The sequence below is a fragment of the Lichtheimia ornata genome, assembly GCF_029851405.1.
Source record: "Lichtheimia ornata isolate CBS 291.66 chromosome Unknown scaffold00035, whole genome shotgun sequence".
Taxonomy (NCBI): Eukaryota; Fungi; Mucoromycota; class Mucoromycetes; order Mucorales; family Lichtheimiaceae; genus Lichtheimia; species Lichtheimia ornata.
Window position 1 is genome coordinate 276,296 of NW_026695355.1, and position 19,723 is coordinate 296,018.

A 19,723-nucleotide genomic window follows, 5' to 3' on the forward strand; every position below is an offset into this window, starting at 1 on the left:
TTCTTTCTTTTCATACTCAATATTTGTAACGCCTAGTAAACCATTGCTCATTATGGGAGACCCATCATTATGTTTATTGTATCATGGATGAACAATGCTTATAGAGGAAGAGAAAGGGGATATGCAAGATGAAGATGATAGGTATGGTCTCGCGCATCATTCAGCGGGTCTGGGATTTGAAGGCTGTGATTTTTCGTTCACTCAACTCCACCTCTCTCTCTCTATCTTTCTCTTTCACCACCACGATCAACACAACATGGTAGCAGCAGCAGTACCAGCAAAACGAGCTGCCGACACAACACAAGATGTGGAAATGGAGAATGCACCAACTACACCAGAGAACAACATCGATGCCTTGTTGACGGGATCAGCCAAAAAGACCAGACTTTTATTCGGCAACACTTATGGCCAAGCTGCCATGGATGAGACCAACAGGTGGGGGTGAAAGCGAGATCGCCTGTTTCCATTGTGCCATTGTTGACCGTACGACTCTTTATCCTTCCATAGCCAACGCATCAAATTGACTAGCAAGATCCACGATGAATATGACAGTGTACGCACGTTACCCGAGGTGCTGATCAAGCAACAAAAGGAAGCACAAAAAGCGAGACAAGCAAAAAAGACGACTATCGAGGAAGTACCAGAAGAAGAAGGTGGCAGTTCAGCAGTTAAACAGCTTATCGATACGATTCCAGAGAAGAAGGCAACGGCAACGTATGATATCAAAGGGAGGGAGGGAGGGATGACGCGTGTTTTGGTATTGATGGCATTTTATATGTATATAGAGATGAGAAGACCAATATGGGTATTGTTGCATTGAGATCCAAGGACACAGTATCTGAAATCTTTGGTGATGCGCCTGGTGGTGGTGGCTCACTTGTGCGTCGTGCACGTGCAAAGACAATTCGACCCGTATGGCATGCACCATGGAAGTTGATGCGAGTGATCAGTGGACATTTGGGATGGGTGCGTGCTGTGACAGTGGAACCTGGCAACAAATGGTTTGCAACCGGTGCTGGTGATCGTACAATCAAGGTAGGCGATTGGAGTGGGAACTTTTATATATGGATGTTTATACATACTCATGGATGATTTTCAATAGATCTGGGATCTTGCATCAGGCACACTCAAGTTATCGCTTACGGGTCATATTAGCACAGTGCGTGGTCTCGCTGTGTCTCCACGACACCCATACTTATTTTCATGCGGTGAAGACAAGATGGTCAAATGCTGGGATTTGGAACAAAATAAGGTCATTCGTCAATACCATGGTCATTTGTCGGGCGTCTATTCTTTGAGTTTGCATCCTACACTCGATGTCCTTGTCACTAGTGGTCGTGATGCTACTGCAAGAGTAAGTAACATGGTTGGGGTGTTGAGACACATAGGGATTAACATAAAAGTATCTAGGTTTGGGATATGCGAACAAAGCAAAACGTGCACGTGTTGACTGGACATACGAGCACAGTATCCACAGTGCAATGTCAAGAAGCTGATCCACAAGTGATTACTGGTTCTATGGATTCGACGATTCGATTATGGGATTTGGCAGCAGGCAAGACGATGGGCGTGCTTACACATCACAAAAAGAGCGTACGATCGATTGCCATTCATCCTACCGAGTTTGGTTTTGTATCTGGAAGTGCGGACAATATCAAGGGATGGAAATGTCCTGAAGGCACCTTTATTCAAAACTACGAGGGCCGTAAATCGATCATCAATACATTATCGGTGAACCAAGATGGTGTTATCTTTTCTGGTGGTGACAATGGCTCGCTTGGATTTCATGATTGGAGATCAGGATATCAATTTCAATCTATGGATACAACAGTACAACCTGGTTCATTGGATGCAGAAGCTGGTATCTTTGCCAGTTCATTTGATCGGACGGGATTGCGACTTATCACTGGTGAAGCTGACAAGACCATCAAGATATACAAAGAAGATGAGAATGCTGTCAAAGATGAAGACTTTTACCAATGATTTCTTTTCCTTTAATAATAAATGTACATTCATTGTTGTTGCTATGATACATATGCATCCCAACGTAGCCTTGACTAAACGGGGCAAATCAGTGACACAATGCACAGGCATGCGATATCCCAAGAATGGATCACATGAGAAAATACCACCACTGTGTTATCCTTTTCCACTTGCACAAAGAGAGAAAGCTTTTTTATTGAATCCCAAAAGAAAGGTGCATCCTACGCACTGTACTTGATTAGACACTCCATTGCCCCACTTTCAACACCATGACAACGGTAAAAGTTACATCCGATCACTACCTTGACTATGGCTAATGCGTTGCCTCCCCATTACACCACCCCCAGGACAAGATACGTGACCTACAGAATCGACTCGAGACCAATGAACAGTGTCTAAAGAAGGCGCAAATGATGCGTGCCATGCTCAGGGATCGTGCAGCTATCGAGCAGTGTGATATTGATATCGAGGATTACAAACGGCGTATCGAGTACTTTAAGCATGAACTACAGGCACGCACTTTTCCCCCGTCAACCGTATCGCCTTCTCCTTCTCCACCCCATCCAGCATCGAATGATATTGCAAGCTCTTCAAGTACACCCGTTGCTACTATTGAAGAAACCAATCAACGTATCTCTGGACGATATACGACCATCTTGGGTATGACATGACATGGTGGGGAAAAAAAGGAGATTATCCCATTGACAAGTGTGTATGTGAATGATAGATCTACTTACGAGCAGCACGCCCTATCATCGACACAAAGTAGCATTCAAGTTGCATCAACTTCAATACAAGCTCAATGTTGAAGAGAAGCTGTTGGCAGGATACACACGCATGGCTGATGCGATTCTTCCGACAAAGGGGTTCATTCGACGTCCGAGCACCGAAATCCATACGCAAATGCAATGCACCAGTGAAAAAGTACGACTTTTGAAGCGTGCTTTAGCAAAATATGAGGATCTTTATATTGATGATGAAGATGGAGATGAAACGAGTAGCAATGACAGCATGGCCGGTATGTCTATTATATAGGTTCCTTTCACTTGAACTCATTTCCTTTTGCAATTGTGCCTAGTGAATCACCTTCAACCTGCCATCCGGAAACCCGTATCTGGGTTATTGCAGCTCAAGATCCTTCAGGCTCGTGACTTGAGCCATGTGCCAACAAGCGTGATAAAGTCACCAGCTACTGTGGTGTGTGTCAAGATTGACCGCCAAGTCGTTCATAAAACACGTCCACGCAACGAGGATTGGTTTGAAGATTGCGAAGTGCATGTATCAGAAGGATCAGAATTGGAAATCGAGATATTTGACCAAGAAAGTGAGAAGCGACGTGTACCGATTGGCGTATTATGGATCAGAATCACGGATCTTGTGGAAGCATTACGTAAACGACGACCCCACCGCCTTGATAACAGTTCTTGGATGCTTGCACAACCATCAACACCATCAGCAGATAATAACAACAACAATCCTCTTCCTTCAACCGCTTCACGTCCATCACCACCTGATACACCTCGTCACAAACCCACCGCTACTTCAACAAATCCATCACAAACATCCATCATTGAATGGTTTGAAGTAGAGCCATGTGGCGGTCTCGCACTACGAATGAATTTTGGTAAGTAACACCCCGTGGGAAAACAAAAACAGAGAGAAAGGGGATTCTCACACGCTATCAAAAAAGTACGTCAACCAGCAAGGTTTCGCCCTCGAGATCGATTGGGTCGTGCAGGTGCTCTTCGTTACCGACAAGGGAAGAGGATATTTGATTTGAATGGCCATCATTTTGCGGAGCAGCGATTTTACAACATTATGAAATGTGCATTGTGTAATGATTTCCTTGTCAACAGCGGATTTCAATGCGAAGGTATTTTCTGTTTTCTGCCTAGTCTCTTCTTCCTCTCTCTCTCTACCACCACGCGCACGGACTCAAAATGAGGTAGGATGTCGGTACATGTGTCACAAGGAATGCTACACAAAGGTCATCACGCGCTGTATTCGCCTTTCACATTTGACAACGGTAAGAAACTTTGAGCAACAACGCAAGACATGTTTTTTTTATTGATGCATCTTTAGGAATCGGATGAGGAAAGTCTTAATCATCGTATACCCCATCGGTTTACTCAAGTCACCAATATTGGAGCCAAATGGTGTTGTCATTGTGGTCATGTTTTACCCTTGGGATCACGCAGCACACAAAAATGTTTGGGTAAGATGTTGGTGTACATACGACGTTGATCCATAATAACAATTATCTTCTCTTTAGATTGTGGTGTCACTTGTCATACGCGTTGTGTTCGTCTCGTACCTGATTTATGTGGATTATCGATTGATACCGCCAACCAGATGCTCGCTGAGATTCATGCAGCAAAGAAACAGCATTCTCTTGAACGTGATGATACGTTTTCTTCAAAACCAGAGACTTCAGATTTGGAAACGGTGGATTCTTTATCCGTCCAAGCATCTATCACCGATCCTTCTCATCTTGAAAGACGTCTTTCAGCATGCAATCTATCACCCATGGATACAACAACCATCATTGACAATAAGGATGCTTCTTTGTATGAGGAGGAAGGACACTTGACAATGGAACCTGCTCGTTCTCGTGTTTCCTTGGATGATTTTTCATTACTCAGAGTCATTGGACGAGGCAGCTTTGGCAAGGTAAAATGGAAAAAGGCGTGTATTTATTCGAGAATCCATGCTCACATGTGTGCGTTTTCTAAGGTCATCTTAACACGCAATCGTAAAGACAGCCGCCTGTATGCGATCAAAGTACTCAAGAAGCGAGCTGTTGTTGATGGTATTGGGGATGCAGCTGGTATTGATGGGTAGGTGATTGCACTTTGCTTATGTGGTACTTAGATATCTAACCCCTTGTTGTTGTAGTATTCGAATTGAGAAGCGTATCTTTGTTACTGTCAGTCGATATCGACATCCTTTCTTGGTGAATATGCATTCATGTTTCCAAACCGAGGATCACCTATTCTTTGCCATGGAGTATGTTTGTGGCGGCGACTTGATGAGCCATATCCAACGTGAGCGCTTTTCGGATAGGAGAGTCAAGTAAGAAGCAATGTAGATGGTTACCCTTCAAAACCATGCCTCTAAATTTTATACCATAGATTCTATGCATGCGAGGTTTTGTTGGCACTGGAGCATTTCCACAAGCTGGGCATTATTTATCGTGATCTGAAACTTGAGAATGTGCTATTGTGTGAGGATGGCCATATCAAGCTGGCCGATTATGGCATGTGCAAAGATGACATGTGGTATCGATCAAGGACGAATACGTTGTGTGGTACACCGGAATCCATGGCACCAGAGATTTTACTTCAAGAAGGATATGGCCGTTCAGTGGATTGGTGGGCCTACGGCGTGTTGATTTACCAAATGACATTCAGTCAATCGCCCTTTATGGGAGAAGATGATGATGATGTCTTTGATGCTATTTTGGGTGATGATCTTTGGTTCCCTGCTCATACCAATCCCAAGATTCGATCCATATGCGAGCAGGTAAGAGGTGATGTGAGGATACAAGCCATGATTCTTATTATCATCATCATAGCTTTTATCACGTGATCCGGAACAACGACTTGGTTCAAGCCCAGGAGATGCCTCTGAAGTGAAGCGGCATATTTATTTCCATGATGTCAACTGGGAGGACATGTTGGCTCGACGTATTCCTCCACCTTTTGTTCCAACAGTGCAAGGCGCTCTTGACACATCCAACTTTGACAAAGAATTCACACAAGAGATACCCACAGTGACACCCGTTGAAAATCCATTATCAGCAAATGAGCAAGGAGATTTCATTGGATTCTCTTTTACAGCCGAACCTTGTTGGTAGAGGATTGCACACAATATTACATCATGTATTATCTTTACTCGATCGTGTTGATGAAATGAATGAGTGTAGTCATGCTGTGATGAGCAAGCCAGCTTTTGTTATTTCAAAAGTCATTTATTAATAAAGTACATAGTCGATTATAGCTACAACGTGGTCTTATCTCACTTTGTGAAATGGAGAAGGAGAAGGTGGGGCTCGTTTATATATGTCGATGCATACAAGCTTTCATAAAAGGGCTCTCTCTGTGTGTGTGTAACATTGGGGTTCTTGTCAAAACCAGCTAATCGGAATCGTGGGCATTGTATCTCTTTTTCGTTTGTCAGCATGATTTCCAAGCAACAGATACCAGTAGCTGGTCTACAACTCACAGTGTATGGCCTTGAAGAATACAAGAACAAAGGTGGACAAGGTCCCGTTGCCGTCATGTTCGCCATGCATGGTCGACTTCGTAAGCATGTCAAGAATGAGGACTTGCGCATTGGCTTATGGTTCCCCTCCTCTAGAGAAAATGAGTGCCATGGACCCTATTTGTGAAGCTCTTTGCTCCCTTAACGACAACGAACCTGGTAGACGGCATTTGATTGCTATATCATTTGATCATCCAAACCATGGAGGACGCCTTATCCATCGAGAAAGCAACTTTGCATGGAAGGAAGGCAAGCACCAGAATCCAATGCATGCACAAGACATGTGGTCCATGTATCATTCGTCAGCCTGTACAGTATCACAACTCATTGACGTGGTTGAAGATTATCTCTTTGGTCCACAAGAACAAAGCCGTGTCCAAGTGTGGGGTGTCATGGGCTTTTCGATGGGTGGTCATGCAACCTTTTTAGCAGCTGCATCCGGTAAAAGCGTTTATATGCCACTACACGTATTGTTTATTAACCATACAACATGTAGATCCCCGCATTAGCGTTGCCATTCCAATTGTAGGCACTGCCGACTTTTTGAGCTTGCTACGTGATCGATTGTCACAATCATCGCTTTCAGAAAAGGATCACTTGCCTCGACGATTCTGTGATATGGTGGATGCCAAAACAGCCAACCTGGATATCCGACTCAAGAACACCAAACTTCTTATGATGAGTGGTGCAAAGGATCAATTGGTACCTGGGAAATTCAATTTGGATCTTGTGAATCGACTTGCCAAGACGCATACCGGCAAACAAGGACGTGATTGGGCATTTGTCATTGTACCCAATTGTGGCCATGAATGGAGCAAAACTATGTTTGATTTATCGGTTGCATGGTGTAATCAATGGATGGTGCAAATTCACTCAGCTACGGATAGCATAGAAACCACACTCAAAGCCCACTTGTAACATTAAAGATGATGAATTCATTGTTGTATTATGCTCGTAATATGAAAAATGGGTGGATGGAATAGAAGAAGGATCTAGTACACGCTCGCCATGTTAGCCAGGACCGACCTTGGGGATGTCGTAATGCTCGCTAAGCTGTTCTAACTTGTTGTTAAACTCGGAAACCTTTTCCTTGTGGGACTTGGCTGCAGCCTTAGCTATGCGCTCCATTTGCTATACTTTGTGTATGAGAAATCCAATCCATCACTATTCCAAGGAGTATTCAAACCTACCCGTTTCCGTTGCGTTTCCTCAAACTTCTTTTCTGCCTCGGTCTTTTCAATCATATGCACTCTTTGAGGTGATTCTCCTTCTTCCGTGATCGCACGGGTGAGCTTTTCCTTGTCCTTTTTGGATTTCTTTTTCTTTTTCCTGTCATGGGTGGGAAGCATTGGGTGAGAAGAGGTTCTCGCAAGTCAACTATTGGAAACTTACTTGATAGATGGCCCATCGCCTCCTTTGAATTTGAGGGACCCTTTGCTCACATTGTCATAGACCGACATTGTGTTGAAAGTGAAAGGAGCAAAGATTATACAGCGAATTTCTAGCGGCTTCCTTAAAATCCAGCAGCATTGTAAAGTCGTTTTATTGGTCTTGTTCAGCTCTACTTAGGATGTCTGCCATTCTTAGAATAAATCTATCATAACCATATTGTCCAAGTAACTGCAACCCCACTGGAAAACCATCTTGTCCTTTACCCACAGGCACACTGATAGCAGGGAGACCCGCTAAACTGGCTGGAATGGTCAACACGTCATTCACATAGGTTTCCACAGCGCTGTTGTGTTTGTCGATACCATCTTGCTCTTGTTGATCAGACTCTGGTACACAATCTTCAATCCTTGGTGGTTCAGAAGTAGCACTTGGCACCAAAATCACGTGCACGCCCGATGTTGCTCCTTGAGAATGTTGGTGTAGAGGATTGTTCAATGAGAATACATTATCAAAATCTTGTTGGATAAGACGCCGTGCTTTTTGAGCAGGTAAAAAGTTCTTTTCATATGTTCTATAAGGCACTAAGTTAGTTGCCTAGCAACGCTTTTCTCTTTTGAAAGCCTTACCCAGCGGTTAAAATATGGGTACCCAACATGATACGTCGTTTCACTTCCGAACCAAAGCCTTCAGCGCGTGTATCAGCGTATAAAAAGTTATCCTCTGGATCTGCTTGTGCTTTGCTTCGACGACCTATATGTATGCACATGTATCAGAATCCCCTTTTCGTTTTCTAAAATAAAAGGTACTTGCCATATTCTACGCCATCAAATCGTGCCAGATTGGAGCTTGCTTCTCCAAGAGCAATAGTGAAATAGGCAGGCAATGCAAATCGTGTGTGTGGAAGTGAAATTGGGACGATGGTGGCACCACGTTCACGAAGATGTTGGATACCGTTACGCCAAATATCAACCACGGTTTGTGAAATGGGATCGACATAGTATTCTTGAGGGATGCCAACCACAAGTCCTGAAAGATCATCGGTGGCCCATCGACCCGCCAATGCTTGATCTTGTTCATCCACACGTCTTCTAAACTTGTCAGGCATACAAGTTGGATCCTTTTCATCGTACATGGATATGGCATCTGTACCACATTGAAAAAATCAGTGACACAATAAATATACATGGAAAAAAGAAGAAAATGGATTACCATAAACTCTGGAGGCATATCCCACATCTTTGGCAAGGATACCAACAGTGTCGAGTGAGTTGGCATAGCTGACCAGACCATAGCGTGAGCATCGACCATACGATGGTTTATATCCAACAACACCACAATAAGAGGCTGGTAACCTAACGGATCCACCTGTATCCGAGCCCAATGCACTAGAATAGAAAGGATTGGTATATGGGAATAGGGTGATCCAAATGTATATAGACACACACTTACGCTACACACATGCCAGCAGCCACAGCAGCTGCACTACCACCGGAGCTTCCACCCGCCACACGCCTTTTCCCTAATGGGCTTGATGCATCCTTGTCATGTGGGTTGATCACTGCACCATAATGGCTAAAGACATTGGCTGCTCTATAGCGTAGTAGTGTTATCATTTAGACATTATTGCATATATATATAACATCATTGTCCTACTTACCCCATGCCAAATTCATCCATGTTTGTTTTTCCCATGATGATAGCACCCGCCTTGTTCAGATGCTTGACAACGGTTGCCTCGTAAGGTGATGTAAAGCCTTGATCGTAAAAATTATTATCATCAACGTTGACGCTTGCATGATGACATGCCCCATTTCCCTACCTTCCAAAACACGAGATCCACATGTAGTTTCCAAACGACTCGTACAGAAATTATCCTTGATACCAATAGGGGCACCATCCAATGGTCCCAGTGAGGTGCCTGAAAGACTTTGGCTGTTAGCAGTGGCATTAGTAGCAAATCCAAGGCATTTTTGGTTACCTTGTGTTTGACGTGTAGTTGTGTCTTTGCCGAGCTGTTCCAATAGTTGTTTATCTTCCACAGCAACGAACGCGTTGATATCCTCATTATGGCTATTGATCTTGTCGAGAGCGTCATGCCAACTTGACAGTTGTCTACCCTGCATCACACACCCCATTCAATGGTTATCGTCCATGTTGCCATGTTCCCTTCACACACACATACATACCTGAATCAGTGGTCGTTTGAAACGAGTGACAAGGTTGGATCGTGATAGCATATGTAGTAACTGACGTTGTGTTCTCGGAAGGTGCGGGATAGAATAGCAGCTGTGTGAATGTGTGTATGTATAAAGATAGTAACAATTGCAGCTGAACCGAGCACTACTACTCCCCCACTCACTCACTCGCCACAATCCCGCAAAAAGTTAAAATGGTGCTACACGTGCAATCAACGGATGAACGGGTGAAATGAGCTTTCTAATTAACCTACTCGCTCAATCTCATTATAATATCATTGTTGATTATATACTCTTTATTAGTATGATGATGATGAGAGAGAGAGAGATGATCGCTTTTAGCCCCTCCATCCTTCTGGTGGTGGTGGTATATTGCGAGGTGGAGGAACATGTTGATGATGATGGGGTGGTGGACGAGCATAGTTATTGTACGCAGGTCGCGGACTTGCACGAGCATCAAGAGACGATGTACGACCTTGTACCATCATTTGTGGCTGCGAAACAGGAGGAGGTCTATACAATTGTGGTGGTGGTGCTTGTTGTTGTCTTATGGGTGGTGGTTGACCTGTTCTATAAACAGGCCTTGGCGATTGTTGTGGAGGTGGATGCATAGGCCGTGATGTATACATGGGTCTTTGTTGTTGAGCAAAAGGAGGAGGTGTTCCTGATGATTGTGGTGGTGGTGCAGGTCTATAAGATGACGGATGAGGTCTTTGTTGAGGCACCGAATACATGCCGGGATGCCGCATAGCTGCCGTTGTTTGTGGTGGAACACCTTGATAAGTTACTTGTGGTGGTGGTGGTGGTGGTCGTGATGATGGAGGTGGCATTCTTGGATCATAAGCACGAGTTGGACGAGGAGAAGTTGCCATACCAGCTGGATGATGAGCATAATACTGCTGCTGCTGTTGACCTCCACCTTGAGTATACATGGGCTGTGGTGCCATTTGAGGATGTTGTTGACCTTGTTGCCATTGTGTTTGTTGTTGATACTGATAATATTGTTGCTGCTGTTGAGGAGGAATGGGCTGTGATGATGGCACAGGTGTAGTTGCTTGGTGAGCCGGTGCTTGTTGGAGTTGACGATGATTTTGTTCCATAAAAGCGGCTCCTTGATTATCATGTTTGGGAGGTGAATGTGTGGGCGAAGGCAAATAATCCAAAAAATCAACCACATCTGCTGCACTTGGTTCAGGTCCAAGATCTTCTAACGCTTGAGCATCCTCTGCTTGTCGCTGCTGTTGGTCGTCATGGGTACTTGTACTTCCTGTTGACCGTCGGTGGTCGTCACTAGGCGCGTATTGCTGTAACAAGGTTGCTTTCTTTTTCTCAAACCCCTTTTGCGTAATGTCGCCATCTTCAAGCTCAAGCTCGAGATTTCGAAGTTTGTCCAAGAGCTCGCTCGGTAGATCTTGATCCGATTCAGGTCCCATGGTTTTGCAGATGGAGTGAAAGAGGAGAGGTAGCTCGAGGATGCGACCACTATTTCGCGGGCCGCTTACTTATTCCTTACCACAAAAATAGTATCACCACAGCCAAATTGCCCTTTGATGGAATATAGATGAGCCTTTCTCGGTATAATAGGAATTGGGGTAGTAAAAGAACTAGTCATCTTCCTTGATTGCAAACGTTATTGTATTCTTTATGGAGAATAAGGGGTGCTTCTATGCATTGATATACTCTGCATCTATCGCTGTTTCATATTAATTCCCCAAAAACACGTATCTGTCATTGTAATAAATTTGTGTTTCTGCCCTTGTCAAAGAGAGCTTATTCTCCTTATAGAAGTAAAATGGCGTCTCACTGTCATAATACAATCAAACATCTATCCTCCCCCCGTTACACATCTCTTCCTCAACATTCAAGCTGCCCCATGTAAACGTACAATGAAAGGGATCGTGATACCTCAATCCGACGGCTTTATCATTCATTGGTTAAACCATCCCACATGCAACTCACTAACATGACCCTATCGAGCCATCGACAACATTTTATACAATACAATGATATTCTAAGTCATATGCTGCACATGTTCAATCACACGCCATAGGTCTTCCACTCCATTGGATTTGGAAAGGGCATCCATGTGACTCTCCAAAAGGACTTTTTGCTCTAAATAACAAAAATGGTGAGTGGAACTGCGCTTGTTGAAACAAGTCGGTCATATCTTACTAGCATCTTGGTATCTTCCCATGCGGTAAGGATCGATCGTCGTTAATGTTTCATATATGGAAACGATTTCTTGACAGGTCTTTTCGGGATCTTCAACGCCATTTGCTAGTCTGAGCTGATCCAAAAAGTGTGCCAACGTTTGCAATACCCCTTTTCAAGTGAACAATGTTAACCCCAAGGAGTCCCTTTTACTTTTTTTCTATACACTCACATTTGCTATCGGGCTCCAAGTCTAATAGGTCTCGCACAACACGCACTTGATCTTTGAGAAGCTCTACACGGTCCAAGGTATGCCAAGCTGAAATATGGGATGTGTTGGTCATGGTGTAAGGTCGTTGCGATGGCTTGGACCATTGAGTGGTGGTAGTGGTGGTGGTTGTCTCGAATCGGGCGATCAATGCATTGATTTCTGATATTTGACACACATAGTCAGTCCAAGGTCTGGAACAAATTAATCCACAGGTGTGTGTGTTACCTGAAGCATGGGGTATTGATTTAATTTCACCTTGCCAAGCTGAAGCTGGTTTGGACTTTAAGGGTGTATTTGGCACAATGATGTCGGGATGAATGCTGATTCGAGATGGGTCGATGTCACCGTTTGGCATAGCAATCCATACTAATCCATGTCGTTGACTTTGTCCAAGGGACATCCATGATCCTGATACGGGGTTATCATTGTCATCCAAGAGCTCGGGTGCGTCTGCCAATATGATGTCGCTATCCATCACCACGATAATAGCTCGAGATCCTTCGCATCGATAGGCTCCAAGAACACGCACCGGTAATAAAGCTGTAGTTTCCATTAGTATCCCTCCCTTGTAAATACGAGCGTATCTCATCACACTTGCCTCGACCAACAACCCATCGATAATAAAGCCAAGCTGATTGATCATCTGGATCCGTATAAATGGCTGCCTCGATCAATTCCAATTCTATGATTGTTGAAGCATGTAAGTTTTCTCTTGTTTCAATACCCAACCTTGTCCATGATCATACCATGTTTGGCCACTTGATTCTTTTCTTCAGGTGACATGGATGCCACAGTTTCTGGTAAAAGACGAGTGCGTTGATGCCATGCTGAGTAATTGCTGAAGCTTTGTTTGATCTTGCGTGTGGTGAAATCAAATTCTCCTTGAGTCAACTTGGCAACTTCTTCTTCATCCTTGGCATCCTGTCGTAACTTTTCCATCACATAACGTCGATAATCCCATCCATGAACTATCAATGTCGTTGGATTAGATAACAATCAACTTACCGTTCATGAAACTATACTTACAGTTACGAGCATCCATTGCCAACAGCTTTTCCACCAAGCCAAGCTCTGCCATCCAATCTGGGTTGGGCATCGATTCCAGGCACCAACGACGATGATTCCAAAGCCAGTATGATTTTGGGTTGATACGAATCAATTGCATAAAGAATTGGAGATCGTCGACGTAGATGGATCGGTTTTTGGCAATAGCCTCCTCAGATAACGATTCGCCAGACTCCAAAATACCACGCTGCAAGATCACTCGTCGCTTGTTCCATATGGTGTAATAGTCGGGATTGTGTTGTAGAATACGTGTAGTCAATGATAGTGTCTCTGGTGTATATATCTCTTGCTCAAACTAGATAAATGAGATGATAGAATACGTTCATATGGTGTTACATGTGTGCATTGGTATGTGTGGACTCTCTCTCTCATTCTCTCATTCTCTCATTCTCTCATTCTCTCAAGAGACTAACCTGAGAACGACATTGCTCCACAAGGTCATTGTAAGCCTTGATTTTGCCAGCTTCCTTTTCACGTCGAGCTCGAAGTGCTTCCTCGGACACGTTCTCTCGTTTCCTGCCGTGCTTTATCCGTATCGTTTAGTCATCGCCCTATGTGTAACTGAATGGAGGCTACTCACAACGTTGCTGCTCATTGTGGACACAAGAAAAAGAGACAGGTCTGCTGGAAATTCAAGCGCGGTGTAAATCCTCATGATCACGTTACCACGGCTCTTTGTTGCTATCACCCCTTTTCTATATAAGTGTTGTATCGCCTTGGAGGGCATCCCATTGTCATTTAGTATTGAACATTAAACGGCTCTTGGTCATCGTTATCCTTCTTTGTTGTATCCTAGCGAAAGATGGCTCATAAGGTATCCATGGCAACAATACATGACATGATCAATCTCGCTGTTCTTTATCATAATGCATTGAAGGAGAAGGTCCATCACATATACACATTTATTCGTAGTGGGATGAAGAATAATCTTTTGACCAGCAAAAGCAGATAGGGAGGGATGATATATGTAAATATATATAATGTTAAGTGTTATGTACTCAAATGTAGCCAGCGTTTTCTCGTGGTGGTAGTGCAGGAGGGATAGAACGAAGGATATCATCAGTGGAGAATTCGCGGCGATGCTGTTTGCGCGTGGGAGGAGCTGTAAGGGAATTGCGTCGAATTGAAGTAGGGAGCGGAGAGGATCGATTTTGTTGGTTGGGAGATGGATCAATGAAGAGAGTAGAGGCGTTGCGTAATATATATTCGATAGCATTAATCTTGTGGTTCATATCAACAAGGTCTCGGCTTTCATCTCGATGTCGCATCAACGTCGGTCCAAAGATAACGGCAAGGTTCTTGGTCGTCATCAAATTCTCGTGATGTCGTTGTTGAATTCTAAAAAAAGGTATAAATCAAAAGTGAACGAAGAAGGATTGAATAAAGATATACTTTACCTATCAAGATGATTCATCAAGTACTTTAGCGTGTTGTAGTTTTCGGAAGGTAATGAGTGGATGGCTTTTTGGAACATGCCAAGTTGCTGGTCACCAGCTCCCTCTATTATTAATTACAAGTCCATATAAGTAATGATGATTCAAATCACACACATGAGCATGGTGTCACTTACGGGCAGCTTCCATGAATTTAGAATGATATTCATAGGTGAAGAGTGGATTGGGTAAATCGCGGAAATATTGCTTCAAGACGCTTGTAATAGCACAAATGTCGTTCCATTGGTCTTCGTCGCACAAGTTACAGGATTCGTCTCCATTCTCAAATGCTTGTTGGATAAGCTTCATCTGACCAGCAGCGCCCGATTTACGATAGATGCCTTCGAAATCCATGCCTCGTGTCTCAACAGCTTCAATACACTTTTGTACAACCAAGGGGACATTGCCATTCTCCAATCGTACTTGGTCAGCAAGGTCGTTACCAAACATTGCTATGAAGAAGATACAATCATCAGCTATCCCCGTTCATTGTAATACAATGTCATTTCCTTTACTTACTCTTTTGCGGAGATGATGCGGTGCCATTCTCAGCTGAGCATGCGGCAGTGACATGATGCATACATCGAATGTGACACACATAACCACAATCTATCCGGTTGTACAATGTGTAAGTAAAAACTCCATCAATATAGAGGTCATCTTAATTACCTTGGCATTTCAATTCGCTGACACGCCATATCTTTTCATTGCAAATCTCGCACTTGTTGGGTCGTAAGAAGCGAGTGTGTGAAAAGTTGTGTCCTTGGTTACGAATACGCATCGCTTGATCCTGCAATTCTTTGACAGATTCAGAGCTTGTCTTGTGCTTTTGCGTGCTGCCGTCAGTGGGTGCTGGATTCAATGGACGGCTGCTGTTTGCATCATAGGGTACACCAATCACTGTCTCATCTTCGCTCTTTTTGGTATTGTTGTGGTTACGTCGTCCAAATACATTGCCACCTTTGTTACGCCGAAACTTGAACATCTTGGGTGGATCGGCTTTGCTGATGCTATCACGTTGAGCCACCTTTCGTACGTTTTGGTGATCGGATGATTTGCGTTCCAATGATACAACAATGTCGCTAGACAAATCTTGACTCGAATGCTGAGACTTTGGCTTATTGTTGTCATTGTCGTTGGTCACAAAGTTGGTGCCTGCCATTAACGCTAATGCTTCACGTTCACGCTCCGTCACTCGTCGTGATAGATCATTGTTGAGTTCGGTCAATTGGGCGTTCTTTGTGTTGAGCATAATCATCTCGGCAATGATATCGTCCCGTGATTTGGATAATCGTGAATAGCTGTCGTTGGCTGCATCAATATCAGATTGAATCGATCGTAATTGCTGCTGACAGGCACGATAAGCACGTTCAGAGGATAAATGACTACATACGCATATACAACGTATATTAGCAATATGAAATCAATTATAAAGCACAACAACGGATATATACCTCAAGGTTGTATTGGATATTTCCGATACCAATGTATCCCGCTGTACCCGTAACTCATTGCACGTTCTTTCCAAGTCAGCTTTGGTATGGCTCAATTGTGTGATTTCTTCACGAGAGATCTTCATGGCTTCGCTAGTACCAAAGAGGGCAGATTGATGATAGACCAACAGCTCAGCTTTCAAGCGTGCAGTATGGGATTCAGCAGCTTGTCGTGCAGCAACCTCGCTATCATAATTCTCCTTGACAGTGTGGATCTCATCCAAAGCTTTCCTGCTAATTGCCTATTCCACCCTATTAGCTATCATAGTCTAAAAAGGTTTCACACACACATACCTTGATCTTGCTAAATTTGGTATCCACTTCCTTAAGTTGGCTACGAGTACTCTGAAGCTCCTTTTCCAATTGTGCTATCCGTAATGCTTGTGTAGGATTGCCATCTGATGCTGGTAGCTCAACGGCTTCGATATCATCGTTGCTGTTGGTCGATTGAAAGGTGACTTCAGATGAAGGCGATGTTGATCCTCGTGTTCTTGGAGGGCTGGGGATATTCTCAGGTGATGCATCGTCCGTATCAGATGAAATACTCAACATTTGATTGAGCTCAGACAACTCTTGTGAACCTGAGATTAAAAACGTTAGCAACGATGATGATGATGATATAGATGAAAAGGCTTACTCAAGATAGTGGTCTTTGTTGTCGATACATGGGGTTGTGGAATTGGAGTGGGAGCGTTGCTATGGTTGATATGATCGATACGTGGGTCGCCATCAAATACGCCACCTCGTCGTTCTTTGGCAGGTCGTAAGTGTGAATCAAGTGATCCTCCTCGATTGAGAGTGGATTTCTACAAGAGAGAGAAAAGAAAGACAATGAATTTGAGATTACTCCTTAATTTCAGGCACGAGTTGTGCATGGATACACGTGTGTTTGTGTCTGTGTATGTATGTATCTATGGTGATTTGCCGTACCTGTTGCTGATCACGATGAGACGGGGCGTTGTTGCGTGGAATAGGGTGAGTCTCATTTACGAGTTGTTGTTGCTGTTGAAGAAGTTGTTGCTGCAAGAGTCGTTCTTCCTTTCGTTTCTGGCGCATTTGTTTTCTCATCTCATGACAAGAGGTACAGAAAATGCCCTGCATTATGCAACCAAAAAAAAGTCAGCAATGTGCATATTTCCGTCCGCGGTGATATGTATTACCTTGCTGGTCTGGGTAAATACAAGATCCTCTATCTTTATATTGCATTGTGTACAGCGGAAACAATCTGCGTGATAGGCCTCCTCACCTAGATAGTGCGCTCAACAAGTCAATAAACAGCCTTGGCAACCATGCTAGGCACACTTTACCAGTCATGATAGCTTCGTCCTTGATTGCTTTGCGACATGCATGACAGCTGTACGAACAATCCTCGCATATGGGGCTTCCATCTCTGAGTAGAAGTAGATTGCTGTAACACTCGACGAGCTTGTGACATTTAGCGCATCGGAAGCTACATTCATCCATGACAAGAGCATTAAGAAGGAGAACAAGAAAAAGAGGGAAGGGGACGAGAGAGAAACAGAGAGCGAGTCAAGGGTAAAAAAAAGGGAAACTAGATCCAGGAGTTTACCATTCGAAATGCCAGATGCCTTCACCAAATTGGACAACAGAGCCGTCTTCGATAGGTTTCATGCAGCCATTGCATCGGGGATCGTCGTGCTCTTCATAGATATAGGACGACTCGTCGTGATAAGTTTCCATTTATTGGAAGGGGAGGAAAATGTCGAAGCTGGTTGTTGGTCGATTTGCCGAGAAAAAGCGATATGAAATAAAGACAAGAGGCGAGTGACCAAGCGCGCGCGTTCTTTGAGATATGAGTGTGTGTGAGAGAGTGAGTGAGTGAGAGAAAAGAGATAACAAGTACTTTAACGCGAACAACTAAAAATGTCGCTCCTTGGCGCTGGGCCATTAATATCACTCTTGCTAATTATACAAGCTGTCGGGCCCACAGGGATCCTTTCGGGTTATACAAAAGACCGCTTGTCTGTGGCTGGGATCCACTCTTGTGTAATGAAGAACACCAAGAAGGTTTTCACAAGCATGGCTGGATCAATACTATGCACAATAAGACATACCAAGGTGGGGTACTACTACCTCATAGACTTGTTTTACTGCCCCATCAAAAAGGACGAAAAGGAAAGGGGGGTTACTGAGGGGGGAGAGCCTCTAATTTAGAAGGAGGTGGAGCTACCATCATAAGATAATAAAGGGGGGGTTGAACCATTTTTCATTCTTTTCATTACAGTGTATCTACCATTTTAACAGAAAGGGGGAAAGCATCAAGGATCGTCGCACCACTCAGCAATGGCGTACCCTTAATGCTTAATGAACTTTAAAAAAACGCGGGATGATGATGATGATGCATCATCATCACACGAGCTATTTCAATTATCATCAATGTAGTAGTAGCTTGCTTTGTACTCAAAGTGACCATAAGCAGAATACTGCTTGGATTGGGCGGGTGAATGGAATGATGCCATAGTTGTACAATTGCTACCTTTACAGGGTCTGGACCTTCCCGACTAAGGTCATATCGCTGTTGCAAATTAACCATTTAGTCTGCGCCACTATAACCGATGGGTCCGTGCTCACAGGCGAGATCACATTCTGGACATCTGGAACGAACCATCTAATTATTCGATTTTTCTGTTGACATCACCAACACGCTTCAAGGCGCCTGATTCGCTAATCAATTTATTGCTTTGCTTCAAATGGATGTCACAATGAGCCCATGTTACATTCTTTTTTCGACGATGGCTGATACTGGGTGGTGGACATGGATCGCTTTTACCATCACGCTATGTCTTGTATAATTATAAATGTTGACTCCTTATAGGATCACATGTATGTATACCCATGCAAATATGCATGAAACAAACAATGAATGCTTGTTTGCAAATATAGTAGAAAATCTTGGCCTTGATGACAAAGAACATTGAGATAGGTGATGATCATCTGTGTCACGCACGCATGTTTGCGTTACACTGTGCATGTTTGCTGTCAAACCGAGAGCAGCGTGGTGCAGCAGGCTGCATGTTAGAAATTGCACATTCATAAGAGGAGTACATCTTTTATGGGTGATCATTCATCACCTTCATTGGCAAAGGAACAACAACAACAAAGGTGGATAATGACTCACAATGAAACGCAAGATATCAAACTCGATTTATTATTAAGCTCAGCATTACTCTTCATGTGATTGTATATGCAGCGTAGCCAAGCTACATATGCATAACATATGCTTATCCTCGATCGTTCTCCGTTTCAAGTAACCTACTTGTTGGCTCTACACTTTGCAATGATGAGACACATGACGCGTCGTCGTTTTTGTAATGATCAATCATAAGACATAGGTGCATCTCTTTTTATGTTAATAATGCTATTACGGTCGGGTTAAGGAAAAGAATCTGCATTTAGGATGGAAAGGGAGGAAAAGTGCTGCATACAAAGCGATACATTTGGAATATGGAATTGGCC

General features: G+C 43.6%; 8 protein-coding genes across 8 annotated transcripts; 3 read left to right on the forward strand and 5 right to left on the reverse strand.

Annotated features, from left to right (window-relative positions):
* Positions 1-256: 256 nt before the first annotated feature.
* On the forward strand, positions 257-1,983 carry O0I10_007357 (uncharacterized protein; the record flags this gene model as incomplete). The annotated part of the gene is made up of 5 exons (XM_058487375.1): positions 257-435; positions 508-714; positions 786-1,035; positions 1,103-1,354; positions 1,411-1,983. The coding sequence occupies 5 exons, from the start codon at positions 257-259 to the stop codon at positions 1,981-1,983; spliced, it is 1,461 nt and encodes a 486-aa protein (XP_058341936.1).
* Positions 1,984-2,252: 269 nt separating this feature from the next.
* Positions 2,253-5,839, forward strand: O0I10_007358 (uncharacterized protein; the record flags this gene model as incomplete). The annotated part of the gene is made up of 12 exons (XM_058487376.1): positions 2,253-2,261; positions 2,331-2,643; positions 2,711-3,001; positions 3,062-3,607; positions 3,674-3,856; positions 3,933-4,009; positions 4,066-4,198; positions 4,256-4,653; positions 4,717-4,820; positions 4,879-5,055; positions 5,115-5,505; positions 5,558-5,839. The coding sequence occupies 12 exons, from the start codon at positions 2,253-2,255 to the stop codon at positions 5,837-5,839; spliced, it is 2,904 nt and encodes a 967-aa protein (XP_058341937.1).
* A 324-nt stretch (positions 5,840-6,163) lies between these two features.
* On the forward strand, positions 6,164-7,164 carry O0I10_007359 (uncharacterized protein; the record flags this gene model as incomplete). The annotated part of the gene is made up of 3 exons (XM_058487377.1): positions 6,164-6,287; positions 6,343-6,687; positions 6,743-7,164. 3 exons carry the CDS (start codon positions 6,164-6,166, stop codon positions 7,162-7,164), a joined length of 891 nt encoding a protein of 296 aa, XP_058341938.1.
* A 93-nt stretch (positions 7,165-7,257) lies between these two features.
* On the reverse strand, positions 7,258-7,706 carry O0I10_007360 (uncharacterized protein; the record flags this gene model as incomplete). The annotated part of the gene is made up of 3 exons (XM_058487378.1): positions 7,258-7,377; positions 7,437-7,575; positions 7,639-7,706. The coding sequence occupies 3 exons, from the start codon at positions 7,704-7,706 to the stop codon at positions 7,258-7,260; spliced, it is 327 nt and encodes a 108-aa protein (XP_058341939.1).
* An 82-nt stretch (positions 7,707-7,788) lies between these two features.
* O0I10_007361 (aspartyl/glutamyl-tRNA(Asn/Gln) amidotransferase, A subunit) lies at positions 7,789-9,875 on the reverse strand (the record flags this gene model as incomplete). Its single annotated transcript, XM_058487379.1, has 9 exons — positions 7,789-8,209; positions 8,265-8,388; positions 8,449-8,781; positions 8,848-9,023; positions 9,088-9,228; positions 9,296-9,392; positions 9,458-9,556; positions 9,617-9,755; positions 9,825-9,875. 9 exons carry the CDS (start codon positions 9,873-9,875, stop codon positions 7,789-7,791), a joined length of 1,581 nt encoding a protein of 526 aa, XP_058341940.1.
* Positions 9,876-10,171: 296 nt separating this feature from the next.
* O0I10_007362 (uncharacterized protein) lies at positions 10,172-11,266 on the reverse strand (the record flags this gene model as incomplete). The annotated part of the gene is made up of 1 exon (XM_058487380.1): positions 10,172-11,266. The coding sequence occupies one exon, from the start codon at positions 11,264-11,266 to the stop codon at positions 10,172-10,174; it is 1,095 nt and encodes a 364-aa protein (XP_058341941.1).
* A 578-nt stretch (positions 11,267-11,844) lies between these two features.
* O0I10_007363 (uncharacterized protein) lies at positions 11,845-13,915 on the reverse strand (the record flags this gene model as incomplete). The annotated part of the gene is made up of 9 exons (XM_058487381.1): positions 11,845-11,945; positions 12,006-12,155; positions 12,217-12,414; positions 12,481-12,795; positions 12,854-12,937; positions 13,002-13,223; positions 13,282-13,615; positions 13,734-13,844; positions 13,901-13,915. The coding sequence occupies 9 exons, from the start codon at positions 13,913-13,915 to the stop codon at positions 11,845-11,847; spliced, it is 1,530 nt and encodes a 509-aa protein (XP_058341942.1).
* Positions 13,916-14,318: 403 nt separating this feature from the next.
* O0I10_007364 (uncharacterized protein) lies at positions 14,319-17,947 on the reverse strand (the record flags this gene model as incomplete). Its single annotated transcript, XM_058487382.1, has 12 exons — positions 14,319-14,658; positions 14,718-14,820; positions 14,891-15,205; positions 15,273-15,362; positions 15,423-16,138; positions 16,208-16,488; positions 16,541-16,827; positions 16,884-17,052; positions 17,177-17,341; positions 17,407-17,492; positions 17,554-17,696; positions 17,817-17,947. The coding sequence occupies 12 exons, from the start codon at positions 17,945-17,947 to the stop codon at positions 14,319-14,321; spliced, it is 2,826 nt and encodes a 941-aa protein (XP_058341943.1).
* Positions 17,948-19,723: the final 1,776 nt, after the last annotated feature.